Genomic DNA, 19,211 nt, shown 5'->3' with positions numbered 1-19,211 from the left:
AATTAAAATTTTTAAAAGTACATCATTATTATTAAAACAAATTAAGTATATATGATCAATTGTACTTGAATACTAAAACTATTTGGTTGGGAGTTCAATTTCAAATACTATATATGAAAAAACATATGTTGAATGTTGAATAAAATAATATTTGAAATTCTAAAAAATGTAATTGAATGTTGAGATATAAGTGAGAGTACTCATAAACCTAATGATAAAATTTTGGATGAAAGTGTAGTATTAAAATCACTTTTGTGGTTGCTCTTACCAATGTGTCGATCCAATGCAGTGAGACTCCCTACAGCTGAACATTAAATGATATTCAATCACAAACAAATGTTAGCGCTTAAATTAGAATTCAAGGTGGTTAAAGGTTAACTTACAATGTCGGAGGAAACACAAGACAATGGAATTTGAATTATGTTTATCATTGTCAACTTTTTCAATTAAAGTTAAGTCCTTGATCAAATAATTTAACTTCGGTTTAATGCACAAACACAAGAGAAGTTAAATCATAAATAACTTAGACTAAATAAAAGATAAGGTACAAAGGAGGAACGCAGCACGATATTTTTATATTGATTCACTACTCAACTGATAAGCTACTCTAGTCCACCTTTCTGGGATGATTTTGCCTTCTAACTTTAGAAGGAACTAATCAATCATAATTTGCAATTACGATTACCAAGATAACCTTATCCTAGATTTTCTTACCTCAAACAAGACTATTTACACCTAGTGATCTCTCCAGGATTTCCTGCCTCACAGAAAAAGAGTTCTAGCTAGTGCCACACACTGGATTTGCTGACTCGCAACTAAGGACTTCCTTGTTTGAAACAAGTTGTTTCCAATGCTGTGTAGCTTTTGTCCGTTGTTTATGTTTTGATAATGTCATTGTGTTTTATCGTTTATTTCCTTATGAGAGAATCTTTCACCCAAGTAGCTTAAATGTTGAAACTTAGCTTTTTAAAAACTTGCTTCTTTTGAATTCCAAAAAATGAGAGAAAAAGTTTCTTTGAGATGTATGAATTAATTAGAAATATAAGTATCACAATGTAAATCGAATCATAGGATGTGTGAATCGAGTCATGCTGTTGAAAACTCAAGATCCCGTTTTTTGACACACGTGATCAAGATCATGAAAGCCCTCTAGCTTTCCGATCAGATTCATGAAAAGTGAAAAATATGATTATGTCAACAGCAAACATTTCTACGGCAATTTGTATTGAGTATCGCGGCCATTAGATGAATGGTTAACAATAAAAGAAAACTGATAAATATATAGCTTATTTATTACCTAAAAAACTTAAAGAACCTAACCACTACCTAAAAGCCTTAAAAGAACCTAACATAGGTTACAAACGTACCCTTGGATGCATTTGGCTTATTCTTTTTATGAAACCGCCAAGTTTTGTTGGTATAGATATAGGCCAAGCAGCATACAAAGCGATCTTCTCATTAATCGATTACTAATAAAGATGCAATCTTTTCAGCATCTCTTTTGCATACATGTAGATTGCATGTTATAAATCTTTCCTATCCTTTACTTAAAAAGCAAATGGATGTGTAAAACTTATGCGATCATGTCTCTTGACCTTAGTACTGCAGTTTAATTTCATCACTAAATGGGTTCTAGAACATGTCGTGCAAGGATTCTAATAGAAGAGCTTCATAAAGCAATTGAAAATGCTTCCCTTTTTACTGGAAACTTCTAATGAAGGATTTGTCTCTTAACCTCAACTAATGAAGTTTTAAACCAGTGTTTGGTTAGGGAACAGTCTTTGAGTTCAGTTTATAGACAGAGAAGAGTTAAATCTATTAGACAAGTGTCAAGGTGCGTTTATATCCCTATCAGTTGAAATACTACAGGCTGATATTGCCATAGAGATATTCATTGTTGAGCATTAAAAGAAGTCAGTTACCCCAAAACAGTTCATAACAATTACGTGCAAGAACACCTCGGATATTGCACTAAACTTTTCTATAATTAGGCATATAAACTCATCTGCAATAAGTAGCTTATCTTCCACGGCACCTTAATCAACTTGTAGACAAACTGTTGGAAAAAACACCCATCCTTGTGTCGCGGCGCGAAAAATATCCTCGAGTGTGAACACTCGAAAAGAAACAGAGTCGCCACCGAATTTTATTTATCCCAAAGAAGGGAAAGGAAAATATCGAGAAAACCTTGAGGGGTGAGAAATGGGTTCGGGAGTTGGTTATGCGAGAGGAAGGTATTAGCACCCCTCACATCCGTTGTACTCAACGGGAACCTTTTAGAGGGAAATGTTTGTTTGCTTTAATGTGTTTTTTAATGTTTGCTTGATTACTCGTTTCTTGCTTCATCGATAGAAAAAGTTTGTTTTTATTATTATTTATGTTATTATATATGCGGGGAAAAATGTTTTGTTTTTTATTATTGTACCCGACAAGATGTTGAATCCTGCTCCTACGTATTCCCAGGTGCAATGGGAAAATCAGGGTTTCGTAGTTCAGGGTAAAAAATGTTTGTGGGTTGGTTGCTTTTAGACGCATGACGTCTAAGTCGCATTCTCGTAGTTAAACGCTGCTTGTATGCTCGCACTTCGGAGGCTTAAGCGTGGTTTGTATTACGGAGAATGTCGCATTCTCGTATTTAAACGCTGCTTGTATGCTCGCACGGCGGAGGCTTAAGCGTTGTTTGTGATACGGAGAAAGGACAAAAACGTCACCCGTTTTGTGAAAAGGGTTTTACCTTTACTGCGCGCGTGGGCAGAGAAAAGGTTTGAGTGTGTTGTGTTGATTTTAGGAGTTTTAATGAAAACGTCCGAGAATGAGGATAATCCGAGTCACGAGCCATACGTCAGGGCCTTGAATTATCCGGGGAAGAAAGCCATACGTCAGACTAACCCCTTTTCATTCTAATTATGCTTAAGTTCTTTTATTTGATTTAAGAAAATCAAAAGGAAAGATGAAGCGGATGATGAAGTGTTTTAATGTTTTTTAGCGTTGGGGAATGAGAATGATTCAAGTCACGAGCCATACGTCAGGGTCTCGAATCATTCGGGGAGAGAAAGCCATACGTCAGACTAACCCTTTTTCATTCCAATTATGATTTGATTTGATAAGTTTAAGCAATATAAACAAAAAACAAGCCAAGCAGACATAATATAACAATAAACATATGCATGGACTGAAGCTTTTGTCAACCGGTCAACTTTGCTTAATCGTGATTGTTTAGGAAAAAGATAAGAATGAGAATAATTCGAGTCACGAGCCATACGTCAGGGTCTCGAATTATTCGGGGAAGAAAGCCATACGTCAGACTAACCCTTTTTCATTCCATTTATTTTAATTGTGGGGTTTTTTCAAGTAAAGAAGTGTTTTTGAGAAACAAACTTGAGATAAAAGTATTAAGTCAAGTAAATAATCCAAACATTGCATATGAATAAGCTTGAGAGGTTTTGATTAATTAATCACTTAACTAATAATCACTTATTTAAGTGTTTAACCATTTAAGCACTTAGTAACTTGAGCACTTTTAATCAAACAACTTAAATGGTTACTCACTTAATCAAGTGTTTAATTAATTGACTAATTAATCAACAACTCAAATAACCATTTCCAAATGATAAGCACTTATCTAAATAAGCACTTATGTGAATAAGCTCTTATTTGAATAAGCACTTATATAAATAAGCACTAAAAATAATCAAAAACGTAACTAGGGGTGCAAAAATGGATTCTGGGGGTGAAGCAATAGCAATCTGCAACACCAGGCCCAGCCCAAGATCCAATTCGTCCAAACAAAAAAAAGCAGAAAAAATAATCCAGTGTGGCATGATAACAGAGGCGCACAGTAGGCGTCATGGATCTGAGCCTTTTGATTAAATCATGTGGCTGTGATTTAAAAATCACATAACAGATCTCAGCCCTTGGATCTTTAAAATAAAATCAAACGGACGTGTTTTAAACTAACAAGAACCAACCACGGGATGACACGTAGTCATCCCTAACCTCAAGCTTCTTCTTCCTTGCGCTGAAGAACAGCAAGGGCGGCCATGGAAGAGCTTGTCGAAGCTCACGGCCAAACAACAACTTCGTCAAAACAACATCAAAAATTATAAATGAGTATACGATTTTGCTCGAAATTTCACATAGATCATGAATATAAACTTAGATTTTTCAATATATGTTTATATCTCAAAAAAAAGTTCGAAACTTTAAAACCCAAAAAAACTTTAAATTTCACATTTGTGTGATTTAGACAAAATTAAAGGTTGGAAAAGCTTCAGTAGGTACTCATGAATAGAAAACGTTTAGAAACCTACTTGTTTTGTAGCTTGCTTAGGTGGATTAACACCTACTCTTTTCTTTGCTATTTTGAACTTTGGGTAAGCTTCTCTCAACTGTTTTCCTTCGTTTTTTCTTGTGTGTTTCGCTACTGGTATGTGTTAGAAGGGATTAGTGAAAGAAAATTGAAGTTTGAGGGTGGTTTGAATGGATTTCGAAAAATGGAAGAAAATGATGAAAAGAGGAGTTTTCTTTTGGTTTTTCCTTCTCCGTTCTTGCTAACTCTAAAATCGCCCCCTTTGTTCTTAATTCTGCTCTCAATTTATAGAGAGTGTTGCTGAGATCTCATGTCCAGTGGATAAAATGGAGTTTGGATTTTCTATTGTTTTGGCACAAAATGTGGTTTTGGCAGGGATCAAAAGGGAATGGAGTGGCTGCACTTTTGCTTTGAGTGTATTCATGGGGAAGACTGAACTTATTTTGGGAAAAGATCATGAAAAGAAGAAACTGAAAATAAGGGATGGAGGAGGCGCATAGCAGCAACAACAGTCTTGTTGTTTTTCTCTTCTTTTTTTTAAATTTTTGATTATAATAATAATAATAGAAAATAAGTGAAAAATAGAAAAATAATTGAAAAATAAAAAAAATATAATTGTAAAAAGAGGGTAGGACAAAATTAGGGTATGACAGCTGCCCCTATTTAATTATCTTGGACCCAAGAGTATGAATGACCTTTGTCTTCATAATCTTGAGGTGCAAGGTAATTAAATACAAATGCCCTAATTTTGCTCCACGGAGAAAAATGAATTTGATGATGATAAAGAATGAGATCCACTTCCCTGGAAAAGTCGGATACTCAAGGTAGAGATGATTCTGATTTTATTCAGCCGCCCACACTGAAGGTCAATCCCTTGATCCGTGATTCGATCTTATTCAGCCGCCCGCACTGAAGGTCAATCCTTGGTTTGATCTCATTCAGCCGCCCACGCTGAAGGTCAATCTTTGAAAGTGATTTTATCCAGCCGCCCACACTGAAGGTCCATCTTCTTTTGATCTTATTCAGCCGCCCACACTGAAGGTCGATCCTCTTTTGATTTTATTCAGCCGCTCACACTGAAGGTCAATCTTCTATTTTGATTTTATCCAGCCGCCCACACTGAAGGTCCATCCACTTTTGATCTTATTCAGCCGCCCACACTGAAGGTCAATCTCTTTTGATTTTATTCAGCCGCCCACACTGAAGGTCGATCCACTTTTTGATCTTATCCAGCCGCCCACACTGAAGGTCAATCCTTGGTTTGATCTTATTCAGCCGCCCACGCTGAAGGTCAATCTTTGAAAGTGATTTTATCCAGCCGCCCACACTGAAGGTCGATCCACTTCTGATCTTATTCAGCCGCCCACACTGAAGGTCAATCCTTGGTTTGATCTTATTCAGCCGCCCACGCTGAAGGTCAATCTTTGAAAGTGATTTTATCCAGCCGCCCACACTGAAGGTCCATCTTCTTTTGATCTTATTCAGCCGCCCACACTGAAGGTCGATCCTCTTTTGATTTTATTCAGCCGCTCACACTGAAGGTCAATCTTCTGTTTTGATTTTATCCAGCCGCCCACACTGAAAGTCAATCCCTTTTGATCTTATTCAGCCGCCCACACTGAAGGTAAATCCCTTTTGATCTTGTTTGCCACTTCGCTTTGTAAGTTTTGAAACTCAACAATGGCTCTCCACTTTGCTTTGAAAGTTTTGAACCCTAGATGCTCCGCTTTGAGGGCTTTGCAAATTGATACTCCGCTTTGAGAGTTTTTCAACTTTGGTACTCCGCTTTGAGAGCTTTTGAAATACTGGATACTCCGCTTCGAGAGCTTTGCAAATGGATACTCCGCTTTGAGAGTTTTGCAATTGGAGACTCTGCTTTAAGAGCTTCGCAAGTAAGGTGATCTTGAGATCCCACCGGGAATAAGATAATCTTGTTCAGCCACTTTTGCTGAAGGTTGATCCTTACTGATGAGGTGATGCTCTTCTAGGAGGTTCTGCTGGGGATGTCCTTTTAAGATATCTTGTCTGAGGATTCTTCAAAAGACTTGTTGGGGAGAAAGCTGGACATCTTTCAATTCAGACTTGCTGGGGAAAAGGTGACTTCACCTTGCTCGAGATTGAAGGCTGAAGGTTATACTCTATGGGGAGAAACCTTTTGAATCTGCTTTTATGCATGCATGCTTTGGATGATGCAATGATTGTTTATGTATGTCTTAATGCTTAAAGATGCAAAGCTAATGCAAATGAATTTGTTAATTCATGATATGCATGATATGTCTTTGTTTGTTGGGCATATTGTTGATACATGAGATGCATGAATGCATGAAGTGGAATGCATGACTAGCACATGTGATGATCATTGGGACGAGTAGAAATTGGATTTTTTACGAACGGGTGCTAATGACAATTGGGCTTAAATGTGACCAATGGTGCTTAGGCTGCAAAGTGGGTGCTAATGACAATTGGGCTTAAACTTTGCCAATGGTGATTAGGCTGCAGAGTAGGTGCTAATGACAATTGGGCTTAAACATGTGCCAATGGTGATTAGGCTGTGAATTGGGTGCTAATGACAATTGGGCTTAAACGTTGCCAACGGTGATTAGGCTGCAAAGTGGGTGCTAATGACAATTGGGCTTAAACATGTGCCAATGGTGATTAGGCTGTGGGTGGTGCCAAGCGAGGTTGGGCTTTTAAGGGTACCAATAATGATTGGATTTTGAGTTGGTGCCAATAACGATTGGACTTTCAGGGTGCCAATAATGATTGGACTTTTGAGTGGATACCAATGACAATTGGATTTTTGATTGGGTGCCAATAACGATTGGACTTAGCTGGGTACCAATAACAATTGGATTTTGGGTGTGCCAATGACGATTGGACTTTTGAGTGGGTGCCAATAACAATTGGGCTTTGGGTGTGCCAATGACGATTGGACTTTTGAATGGATGCCAATAACGATTGGGCTTTGCTTGAGGATATTTGATTTGCTGTCTAGTCACGAGGTTATTGAGTTTGTGGTATGGGGCATACCAGATGAATGAAATGACATGATTAATGCGTGATGTGGATTTGCTAGAATGAAATGACATGATTAATGCATGAAGATGATTAATGCGATGATTTGCATGTTACTATGAATGCCCCTGTAGTGGGTGAGGATTGATTTTAGAACCGGTGAATGCTCAAGGCTTTTTGTGGAAAGGTGGCCTGATGTTGTGTCAACATAATCCCGACGCCCATTCCGGACTCAACAATTGTGGATGTATGCTAGATTTGGCTTGGCCGCCTTGAAGGTATGAGGAGGAGTTGCCCCTGTGTAACCTGTCTCGCCCCGGTCAATTGCGTCTTTGAAGTGATTAGCCAACTCACTGATATTGGTGCCCCTTTTCTAGGAGGTATGTTCTTTGATTAAACTGGCATTTTGGAGGTGCAACCCTGATTGCCCCATTCTTGAAATGTTTTGGCCGGACCAACGAGATCTTCAGGTGCCCCTAGTCACAAGGGTTCACTCTTGATTGTCAGGATCCCAAGGTGGTTTGCCCCTAATTAGGAACATCTTGAACCAGTTCGTTTGGTTTTGAACACCTGGGTTTTGATGCAGCTTGCCATGATGTGATTTTGGGTCACTTTCCCCACATTGAATAGCCTTCCTAGGGAACGTGCCTCTTGGTTAAATGAAGTCCCGAGATAGTTGCCCCAGATTGGACCGAACTTCTTGCTGATCACTTGGTGACCGTTCATAGCTGAAACTTCCTTATTGTTAAGTGCTGATTTACAGATAAACCTGTTTATGCAAAATAGTAATCCTAATGCAATGTCTATGCTAGTTTTGAAATCAAAATTGAGATGAAATTGATGTATAATGGATGAATATTTGTGTAAGAGGTGTGAGAGTATGATATCAACACTGATGATTAACAAAAGATCTTCGGAGTCAGGTTAACGCAACCTTGCTACCGCATGCTTTCAAAATAAACCTTGCTTCAATTAGGTCTTTTGAGGGTTGTAACGTGGACTGGTTCACGGTTTTTGAATAAAAGGATATAAGGCTCAAAATTTTATTTAAACCCAACCCATTCTCCATGATGCTCTTCAGTCCTACGTTCAATTAATTCAACATATGCTCTCAAGTTCCAAGAGATTTTGGAAACGCGATGGTGAGGATACAATGACTCATAGGACAATGATGTTCTTTTGACGTGACAGTCACTTTTGCCTTTTTGTTTTGGTCACATGATTTTGACTTCATTGGTGACGCTCTTTCAGTTCTCTTTTTTGTTTATGATCCCTAATTTTTGCCTGGACTATTTTTGAGTTTTAGTCCACCGGGATGCCCTAATTTTTGCCTAAGTCAATTTGAGTTTTGCCTTAGCGGGCTTTTCTTTCTTCATTTTGTTGGAGAATTGCGACTGCCTTGATAAAGGTCGAGGAAAACAAATTCTGTTTTTGACTCTTTTTTATTTCCTTGAGATTGTGTGATGTGTTCAAGGAAGGAAATGTGATTGATCCTCGAATGAGATGTTCTTCTCTTGAAACTCGAACGCATGGTCGAAACAACTGAACACTACCCTGCCCCGGGTTAAAAATGCGGGTTTTTTTCGTATAGAAAAGAAACACCAACTTCTAGGCTCAACAGGGGTGACTACGAATTATCTTCCTTATTTCTCCGGTGTTTGAGGATTGAAACAATGCCTTACATCATCAGCAAAGTTTTATCCGAAAGCATACTGTAGCAATTTTGGTTATTTCGTTTTCATCATTCTCTCTCCAATCTTTGTTCAAACAGATTCGATAACGAAAGAAATGAAATGAGTGAAATATATATTTTTGCTTTTGTGGAGAAGAAGAGAAAAGTGAATGGACATGAAAAGATTAATTCAAAACATGCATTATTATTCCATTATGATTACTATTGCGAATAAACAAGTTTAAACACAAATCAAACTCTTGCAAATAGGAAAATTACAAAAATGAAAACAGTCTAATGATAATAAATCCTTGAGCTTGATTCCTTTTTGACCGGTTGGCAACCTTTAAACTTTTAGACGGCCTCTGGCAGCGGACTATCTTTCACATTTGGCTTGCCATCCTTGAAAGTCAAGACCTTCCCGTCGATGAGCTCTTGTACTAGATGTTTGAATGCTATGCAGTTATCAATGGAATGACCTTCAGCACCCATATGAAAACTCACATTTAGCTTTATCATCATACCAAGCCGGAAACGGTGGTGTCATGGGTTTTAGAGCCCTGGGAATTACCATTCCATTGTGCACTAGATATGGAATAAGTTGACCATATGACATAGGAATCAGATCAAAGACCCTTCTTTTGGGAGTGACAGCATTGGTTTCCTCATCCTTCTTTTTGGTGAAACTGTTTGCAGGCTCTTTTGAGGTACATTGACTGCCCACAGTGGCTTGAATCTTACCACTCTTGATTCCATTTTCAATCCTTTCTCCTATCTTCACCAGATCTGAAAAGCTAGACGAAACACTGCCGACCATTCTTTCAAAATATGCCCCTTGCAGAGTGTTAGTGAATATGTCCACTAGTTCAACTTCTAAGAGTGGAGGACGTACTTGCGCAGCCAACTCTCTCCAACGTTGAGCATAAACCCTGAATGACTCACCCTCTTTTTGGGACATGTTTTGTAACTGAGTACGATCCGGAGCCATGTCAATGTTATATTGGTACTGCTTAATGAAAGCATTTGCCAAATCTCTCCATGACTGGATTCGGTTCCCCTCCAGCTGCATGTACCAGTTAAGTGATGCCCCTGTGAGGCTATCTTGGAAGCAATGCATCATAAGCTTGTCATCATTGGCGAAAGAAGCCATCTTTCGACTATACATAATCAGATGATTCTTTGGACAGCTGAGGCCTTTATACTTCTCAAAGTCAGGGACCTTAAATTTTGGCGGGAGCACCAAGTCTGGCACTAGGCACATATTAACAAGGTCTAGGGGATCACCTCCTCCTTCCATCATGCTTAAACGGTCTTCAATAGCTTTAAATTTCTGATGAGTTTCCTCTAGCCGAGGAACATTAGAAATAACCTTTGGAACATCGTAAAATGAATCAGGACCCTGATAGGCATTTTTGGGATCATCCAGATTCTCTGGTTGTGACACAAAAACTGGTTTGATTTGAGGGACCCTAATAGCATGAGTATTTGAACCTTCAACCCGATTCTGTGGAGTCTGAGCATTCTGAGGAACCTGTTGAGTAGGTATATACTCCAGGGGAGTATATCCAACGGGTAAACCGAGGAATGGCCATACAGATCCCCCTTGTGATGTCAAAGTAGCAGGTTCCGTAGCTTCCAAAACAGTTGGATGTGCTGGTTGACTCATATTAGCCAAAAGCTCCAAAGCTTTGTCTAATTTTCCCGTTAATTGAGCAACCTCGCCTTTCAAGGCATCGTGCTGGTCTTGCCAATTCTCCATGACTTGTTTGGTGACGTTTCTTGTCCAATACCGGCGTCGGGAATATGACTGGTTATAGGAACGAATGGAATGAGATGCAACTTATGAATGAAAATGCATGCAAAATTCTTTTCTTTTTGGGTCATTTTGGTTTAAGGGAACCATAGACATATGGTTATCATAAGCATTTCAGGATACAAGGAAAATTCAAACTTTTTCTTCCCATGATTTAAAATTTTATGCTTATGTAACTAGTGTCTGTTTAGTTCCTTGAAAACCAAAATATACATGCATGATTATTGTTAAGGATGCATCGATGAAAATAGTATGCCATGCAGCAGATCGGGCGAACTAGGACATATTTGGTGTAAGTTTTGAAGGCCAACGGCTCAGAGTTACTTGCAACCCATCCCATTCTCACATGTTTGTTCTAGGTTTGACACGGGTTCTAGAATCATAGATAAATCTTAGGAGACGATGTTCGTGTTGCAACAGCTCATAACAAACATCCCCTAAGAATGAATCTCATATACAAAGGTTCCTAGTAACATGTTTTGGGATTCTAGGTTAACTAAAAAGGTCCCTAGAGTCACGGACCCCACAAGAAAACATCGGTCCTACGAGCCATACGTCAGGAGAACCGACATCGTCAAGGGAATCTACTCTAGGTGGGGTATCATGCCAACCTTACGAGCCATACGTCAGCAAGGTCAACAATGATCCACCGTTATGTCCTAAGTTTTCCTCAAGTCCGGGTGTAGGACTTTTCACTCAGTAACCGGTAACCGGCCCAAGTGGGCAAAAGGAAAAAGAAAGGAGATGAAGCAGAAGGAGCAGATACAACAAATAATATCCAAGCAAGTATGCAATAAAATATTAAAAGTAGTAAAACAAAAAGCAAATATGTAAATAACATACACATTAAGGCAAACAAACGAAAAACCCTCTAAATTAGGCTTAACTCTCAAAAGGTTAGATTTTCCCCAGCAGAGTCGCCAGCTGTCGCGGCGCGAAAAATATCCTCGAGTGTGAACACTCGAAAAGAAACAGAGTCGCCACCGAATTTTATTTATCCCAAAGAAGGGAAAGGAAAATATCGAGAAAACCTTGAGGGGTGAGAAATGGGTTCGGGAGTTGGTTATGCGAGAGGAAGGTATTAGCACCCCTCACATCCGTTGTACTCAACGGGAACCTTTTAGAGGGAAATGTTTGTTTGCTTTAATGTGTTTTTTAATGTTTGCTTGATTACTCGTTTCTTGCTTCATCGATAGAAAAAGTTTGTTTTTATTATTATTTATGTTATTATATATGCGGGGAAAAATGTTTTGTTTTTTATTATTGTACCCGACAAGATGTTGAATCCTGCTCCTACGTATTCCCAGGTGCAATGGGAAAATCAGGGTTTCGTAGTTCAGGGTAAAAAATGTTTGTGGGTTGGTTGCTTTTAGACGCATGACGTCTAAGTCGCATTCTCGTAGTTAAACGCTGCTTGTATGCTCGCACTTCGGAGGCTTAAGCGTGGTTTGTATTACGGAGAATGTCGCATTCTCGTATTTAAACGCTGCTTGTATGCTCGCACGGCGGAGGCTTAAGCGTTGTTTGTGATACGGAGAAAGGACAAAAACGTCACCCGTTTTGTGAAAAGGGTTTTACCTTTACTGCGCGCGTGGGCAGAGAAAAGGTTTGAGTGTGTTGTGTTGATTTTAGGAGTTTTAATGAAAACGTCCGAGAATGAGGATAATCCGAGACACGAGCCATACGTCAGGGCCTCGAATTATCCGGGGAAGAAAGCCATACGTCAGACTAACCCCTTTTCATTCTAATTATGCTTAAGTTCTTTTATTTGATTTAAGAAAATCAAAAGGAAAGATGAAGCGGATGATGAAGTGTTTTAATGTTTTTTAGCGTTGGGGAATGAGAATGATTCAAGTCACGAGCCATACGTCAGGGTCTCGAATCATTCGGGGAGAGAAAGCCATACGTCAGACTAACCCTTTTTCATTCCAATTATGATTTGATTTGATAAGTTTAAGCAATATAAACAAAAAACAAGCCAAGCAGACATAATATAACAATAAACATATGCATGGACTGAAGCTTTTGTCAACCGGTCAACTTTGCTTAATCGTGATTGTTTAGGAAAAAGATAAGAATGAGAATAATTCGAGTCACGAGCCATACGTCAGGGTCTCGAATTATTCGGGGAAGAAAGCCATACGTCAGACTAACCCTTTTTCATTCCATTTATTTTAATTGTGGGGTTTTTTCAAGTAAAGAAGTGTTTTTGAGAAACAAACTTGAGATAAAAGTATTAAGTCAAGTAAATAATCCAAACATTGCATATGAATAAGCTTGAGAGGTTTTGATTAATTAATCACTTAACTAATAATCACTTATTTAAGTGTTTAACCATTTAAGCACTTAGTAACTTGAGCACTTTTAATCAAACAACTTAAATGGTTACTCACTTAATCAAGTGTTTAATTAATTGACTAATTAATCAACAACTCAAATAACCATTTCCAAATGATAAGCACTTATCTAAATAAGCACTTATGTGAATAAGCTCTTATTTGAATAAGCACTTATATAAATAAGCACTAAAAATAATCAAAAACGTAACTAGGGGTGCAAAAATGGATTCTGGGGGTGAAGCAATAGCAATCTGCAACACCAGGCCCAGCCCAAGATCCAATTCGTCCAAACAAAAAAAAGCAGAAAAAATAATCCAGTGTGGCATGAGAACAGAGGCGCACAGTAGGCGTCATGGATCTGAGCCTTTTGATTAAATCATGTGGCTGTGATTTAAAAATCACATAACAGATCTCAGCCCTTGGATCTTTAAAATAAAATCAAACGGACGTGTTTTAAACTAACAAGAACCAACCACGGGATGACACGTAGTCATCCCTAACCTCAAGCTTCTTCTTCCTTGCGCTGAAGAACAGCAAGGGCGGCCATGGAAGAGCTTGTCGAAGCTCACGGCCAAACAACAACTTCGTCAAAACAACATCAAAAATTATAAATGAGTATACGATTTTGCTCGAAATTTCACATAGATCATGAATATAAACTTAGATTTTTCAATATATGTTTATATCTCAAAAAAAAGTTCGAAACTTTAAAACCCAAAAAAACTTTAAATTTCACATTTGTGTGATTTAGACAAAATTAAAGGTTGGAAAAGCTTCAGTAGGTACTCATGAATAGAAAACGTTTAGAAACCTACTTGTTTTGTAGCTTGCTTAGGTGGATTAACACCTACTCTTTTCTTTGCTATTTTGAACTTTGGGTAAGCTTCTCTCAACTGTTTTCCTTCGTTTTTTCTTGTGTGTTTCGCTACTGGTATGTGTTAGAAGGGATTAGTGAAAGAAAATTGAAGTTTGAGGGTGGTTTGAATGGATTTCGAAAAATGGAAGAAAATGATGAAAAGAGGAGTTTTCTTTTGGTTTTTCCTTCTCCGTTCTTGCTAACTCTAAAATCGCCCCCTTTGTTCTTAATTCTGCTCTCAATTTATAGAGAGTGTTGCTGAGATCTCATGTCCAGTGGATAAAATGGAGTTTGGATTTTCTATTGTTTTGGCACAAAATGTGGTTTTGGCAGGGATCAAAAGGGAATGGAGTGGCTGCACTTTTGCTTTGAGTGTATTCATGGGGAAGACTGAACTTATTTTGGGAAAAGATCATGAAAAGAAGAAACTGAAAATAAGGGATGGAGGAGGCGCATAGCAGCAACAACAGTCTTGTTGTTTTTCTCTTCTTTTTTTTAAATTTTTGATTATAATAATAATAATAGAAAATAAGTGAAAAATAGAAAAATAATTGAAAAATAAAAAAAATATAATTGTAAAAAGAGGGTAGGACAAAATTAGGGTATGACACCTTGACAAATAAACTATGACTTATTCAACTTTTAGAAAGAAAAAGAAAAAAAGGCAAATTTCTATTCTTACAATCCAACATCAATGTACCCAGGTAAAAGCGAGGTCTAATGTTTACATTCCATCTTCAAACTTTTAACTTATATAAATCATCTAGTGAAAGACCAACTTCCAAGTATAATGGTTTGAAAAATAGACAAAAAAGAGACACTGATGCACACTCTTATTGGACAAAATGCAGGACAAAACTCTTCAATTTTGAACAAGTTATGCCGAAGGGTCTTGTCCCTACTTCCAATGTTGAAACTGTTGAATCCCGTTGCTGAATAATCTGTGAATCAAACTGAACCAAAAAAATTCACATGAAATCATAATCATCCAATGCATCATACCGATCAGCAGCAACAAAATCTTCATCAGGTTTGTCGACAGTAAGCTGTTTTTTCTTGCCACCTGCAGACACAAAACCAACATTAAAATCAATGGTAAAAGAGAGGAAGATAATATGAATAATAAAAGCAACATAGAAGGTTGTAGTGTCAGATGAATTTACCTGTCTTCTTTTTACCAGCATTGGCTTCTTTCTCTGCTTTTATCTTTTCATTTGCAATGGCAGTCACGGAAGATGCAATATCTTTGGCATCTGCTCCTTTTAGAGAAGTCATTGATATTCTCATTACCGCCTTCAGTAGACCCATATAATGATAACTTTTCTGCAGTCATAATAAAGAAAGTTAGAATGCACATTCCACGAATGGTGTTAAAAAGAAATGTCAGAAACAGAAGTGTTTAACCTCAAAAGCACGAAGCCTGCGTGCGATGAGCTCTGCATACTCATTGAAGTCGCTCTCAGATTTCGGTATAAAAGTATCAATGTTCTTTTCCTCAACAGCTCCACCAAACAATTCTTTAGTGGACTTGTAATCTGCTTCTTCAACTAGTCTGTCATAGGAAGTAAATTAAATCAGAAACAGTAGTTTTCTTAATCTAAATTAACTATCAGGTTCTTTCATATCCTGTACTCATTCAGAAGTTATGACAGTTATATTTAGTAAAAGGAAGAGGCAATTTTACATTAGATTTACATTAGATATTATTCAAACATCAAATTTAATTGCAAGAAAAAATAGAGAATATAATTTTCGAATCATTTAAATACAGAGGTTTTAATCGTAGCAAGGAAGCCAAAGTTCTACCAGTGTCAGTGATACTATGTTTACTGTACTATAATAGCCTTTGGTCAAAGAGAGATGCTTAGGCTTACAAAATGAAAATCTAAATCCTTAGTGTGTCTCACGCTCCCTCCCTCATTTGCAACCTTTCTTTTCTTCTACTGATAATTCATCTAAACAGCAAAAAGCTAAGTAGGATTGGCTATATAGTTTAGATAGCACCATAATGCCCTATAATATATAACACCACATGATAGACATTTAAATATATATCCATCGTTTCTACTACAGATAGTTCTTCAAAACAGGAAAAGCTAAGTAGCATTTGCTGTTTGGCTAGGTAGGATTGGCTATATGGATTAGACAACATAATATGACATAATATGGCCTCTAGCTTAACTTATAGTTTTCGTTAGTAACCCTTTAACTCTTATCCTTAAATCTGATTGATCCTCCTTAATAAGATTTCTACAAGTTCTCTGCACACATGTCTAAACTATCTAACCAGGGTTCTACAATCTTTTTCTCAATGGGTGTGCGCTACACAGGCTTTCTCACTTATGGTCTCATCGAGTGTAGATCGTAAAAGTGCCATCTTTGCAAAAAAGTGTTCAAGTATTGGCTCTTCACCATCCATGTTTAGTTTCATACAACATCAGGTCTTAAATACATTGCAGTAATTTGTACATGGGCTTTAGTGGTACTTTTCCACAAAAAATTGTAACTGAACTTCTCCATTTCTTCTACCCCGCTTGAATCCTACGGTTTACTACAGCCTCTAAGATCCAAAAAAAAAGCTACTCATTGTGTAACTGCCATAGCTAGTAAAAGCAAACCTAATAACACGACTATATTGCCTAAAAAGAAGAAATTTTATGGAAACAACACCCAAAGTATTTACAGAAAAATACACCACATAACAAAACGAAGTTTCAATAAAAGCAACCTAACAAGGAAGATTGGGGTTAATGGTGTACTTTTTATAATGAGCACTTGCTCATAATCATATTTTCTTAGACAGCATACATGACAAGGCTACACAATGTTACTAGTGGTGTGTAATAATATATTGTACCTACATGTTATTCTAAAAGGAACATTAAGATCAGAGTAAACAAAATAGATGCAAACAATAAACCTTTGTTGATGCAAACCAATTGCCTATAACAAGTTTTATTCTAAAAGGAACATTAGGATCATAGTAAACAAATTAGATGAAAAAAATAAACCTTTGTTGACGAAGTTTTTCAGCCAAGGGATCCAGTGGTTCTTCCTTTTCTGGTTCTACTTTCTTCCCCTTCTTTTCAGTAGCTTTTTCAGAAGTTTTTTTAGGAGCCTTTTCAGTTGTTTTAACTGGAGGTGCTACAGGTGCCTGGTGATATTTTGCAAGCAATAAAAAAACTTGCAATAAGTATCTAAGGAAACAGTTAAAGATTATTACAAGAAATGCTGCATCATTACTATAGATTTAAAGCAACAGTGGTTGCATTGTGGCATCAAGGTAGTAAAAAAAGGAAGTGCTAATTGCACAATTAGATGGTAGTTGACTAACTATGAATGAGCTATGTTCATCTTTTTTTTATTTTAACATTATAAATGTAAACATATGTACACATGTAAACGAAATGCATTATTGAAAATCATTTCAATTGTCCTTACAGGAGCGGGCTCATCGTCATCCTCCCATGAGTCCTTCACTTCATCTTCATCCACATCTTCATCTTCCCATTTAAGTTTAGGTGGCTCTTGTAACTTAAGATCAATAGGTGCCAATTGCTCTTCCTCTGAAAAATACAAAAGCATATCTCAAATTAACAACAATATATAATACAGTACAAAAAACATAGTATGCTTAGAGAATTATTGGTCTAATATACAAGTTCTATGTCAGAACCATACAGAGTATGATTGGAATTGGGAATTGATTTGATTTATAAATTTATAAATGAAATCATTAGTTGGGAAACATAATCTAATAATTGAGATAAGATTCTTATTCTTGTTCACCAAAAAAAATATTCTTATTCTTTAGTTGTGTATATTTAGAGATTCACTATAATATTGTTGAACTTGAGAATGAAAATGTGGTTTAATCATAATTTATATATGTAAACGGACAATATCATACTTACTAGAGCAGCAATTTTGAAAAATATCATGTAGGGCAATACCAAAGAAATACCACGATAACAAGCATATTTAATCTTTAATATTCAAAGCAAAATAAACTTTTTACAATAGTCTAAATCAAATACATTTTCTATGATTCCAAACATAATCATAATGAATTAGAGCAGTAAAAAAAACAGAAGAACATTATAACTTTTTATAATTTATCAGGCTTAACCAATCAGCAGAAACTGTTTTAGTTTTACTATAATTTTATTGATATCGACGTGATACAAATACAAATCGAATAATTAGAATTGCACTGGGTGAAGTGGGTGCTAAGGAAGAATCTCATTACCCCAATCATCCTCCATTTTGCCGGTCACTTGGTCAACAAAACAGACGAAGAAAAAAGGAGTTCCTGATCACCAACTGCATTAAGAATGAAATTCGTCAATATCAAAATCAATGAAAACAGTTCAGTATGGAATCAGCACCACCTCATCAAACACTCCAAAAACAAGTGATAAAAGACTAAATTAAGACCTACTCCATAAAAATTAATCAATTATCGTTTTCCAATATTCCAAAACAAGATTTTAAGACTCCATAACAATTAGGGCACAAAATAAACATGCATGTTTGAATTCGCGATGAATTTGACAAAACCACTGTAATTTTATGGAGCTCCACCCTAATTTGGCGAATCTCACCGCCAATTCAAACTTACACGGTGAAAATTTTTCGTCAATTGCGGCGGTTAAGCGTGTAATCACGGTGTAGAGATGGAAGAAAAATCCCAAAAAAAAAAATCAAAAAAAAAGGGGGGAAAAAGGAATACCTTCTGGACCAACTTTGTGACTGTTTCTGGCGGCGGAGAACTCCGGCGGAGATTTCCGGAGAGATGAGTACAGAGAGAATCGAATCGAAGTTGATTCTTATAGAAGAGAAACGCAACAGCGGCTGCAACTGAGATTTGGTGTGTTCTAGGGTTTTTATTGTGAAAATTTATTTATGTAAGTATTTAAAAGAGGAATAAATTGGGCTCTTTATGGATCGGGTTAAGGATTAAAAAAAAGATTATCTTCATAAAAAATAAATAAATGTAGTTTTAAAATCTAAACAAATATTTGTGTAAAAAAAAATCTAAACAAATATTATTATTTTTGATACAAAACAAATATATGTTTTTTGTTTTATGTAGGATTTTTTATCAAGATAATTTTATTCGAAATATATGGGACACAATGCAAGTTACTTCTTTTAGTTGGTAAGATTTTGACTCGTCGCGTTGTGAGAGTCTAACATCTTCGATA

At 36.8% G+C, this 19,211-nt stretch overlaps 1 protein-coding gene across 1 annotated transcript; it reads right to left on the bottom strand.

Moving 5' to 3' along the window:
* Positions 1-1,996: 1,996 nt before the first annotated feature.
* On the bottom strand, positions 1,997-18,912 carry LOC123910143 (eukaryotic translation initiation factor 3 subunit J-like). Its single transcript, XM_045961196.1, has 8 exons — positions 18,737-18,912; positions 18,254-18,327; positions 17,446-17,570; positions 17,016-17,158; positions 15,409-15,556; positions 15,168-15,327; positions 14,616-15,067; positions 1,997-2,077 (listed from the first exon to the last, which is right to left on the bottom strand). The coding sequence occupies exons 2-7, from the start codon at positions 18,267-18,269 to the stop codon at positions 14,973-14,975; spliced, it is 687 nt and encodes a 228-aa protein (XP_045817152.1). The 5' UTR covers positions 18,270-18,327; positions 18,737-18,912; the 3' UTR covers positions 1,997-2,077; positions 14,616-14,972.
* Positions 18,913-19,211: the final 299 nt, after the last annotated feature.

This window comes from Trifolium pratense, linkage group LG2 (genome assembly GCF_020283565.1).
Source record: "Trifolium pratense cultivar HEN17-A07 linkage group LG2, ARS_RC_1.1, whole genome shotgun sequence".
Taxonomy (NCBI): domain Eukaryota; kingdom Viridiplantae; phylum Streptophyta; class Magnoliopsida; order Fabales; family Fabaceae; genus Trifolium; species Trifolium pratense.
Note: the sequence above shows the minus strand (reverse complement) of the source record. Positions and strands in the feature narration are given on the sequence as shown.

Excerpts from the sequence above, each read along its gene's own strand:
- LOC123910143 (XM_045961196.1), bottom strand. Across the intron at positions 17,159-17,445 it reads ATGACGATGAGCCCGCTCCT|GCACCTGTAGCACCTCCAGT; the intron begins GTAAGGACAATT and ends AAATATCACCAG. Across the intron at positions 15,557-17,015 it reads GAAAAACTTCGTCAACAAAG|ACTAGTTGAAGAAGCAGATT; the intron begins GTTTATTTTTTT and ends TTCCTATGACAG.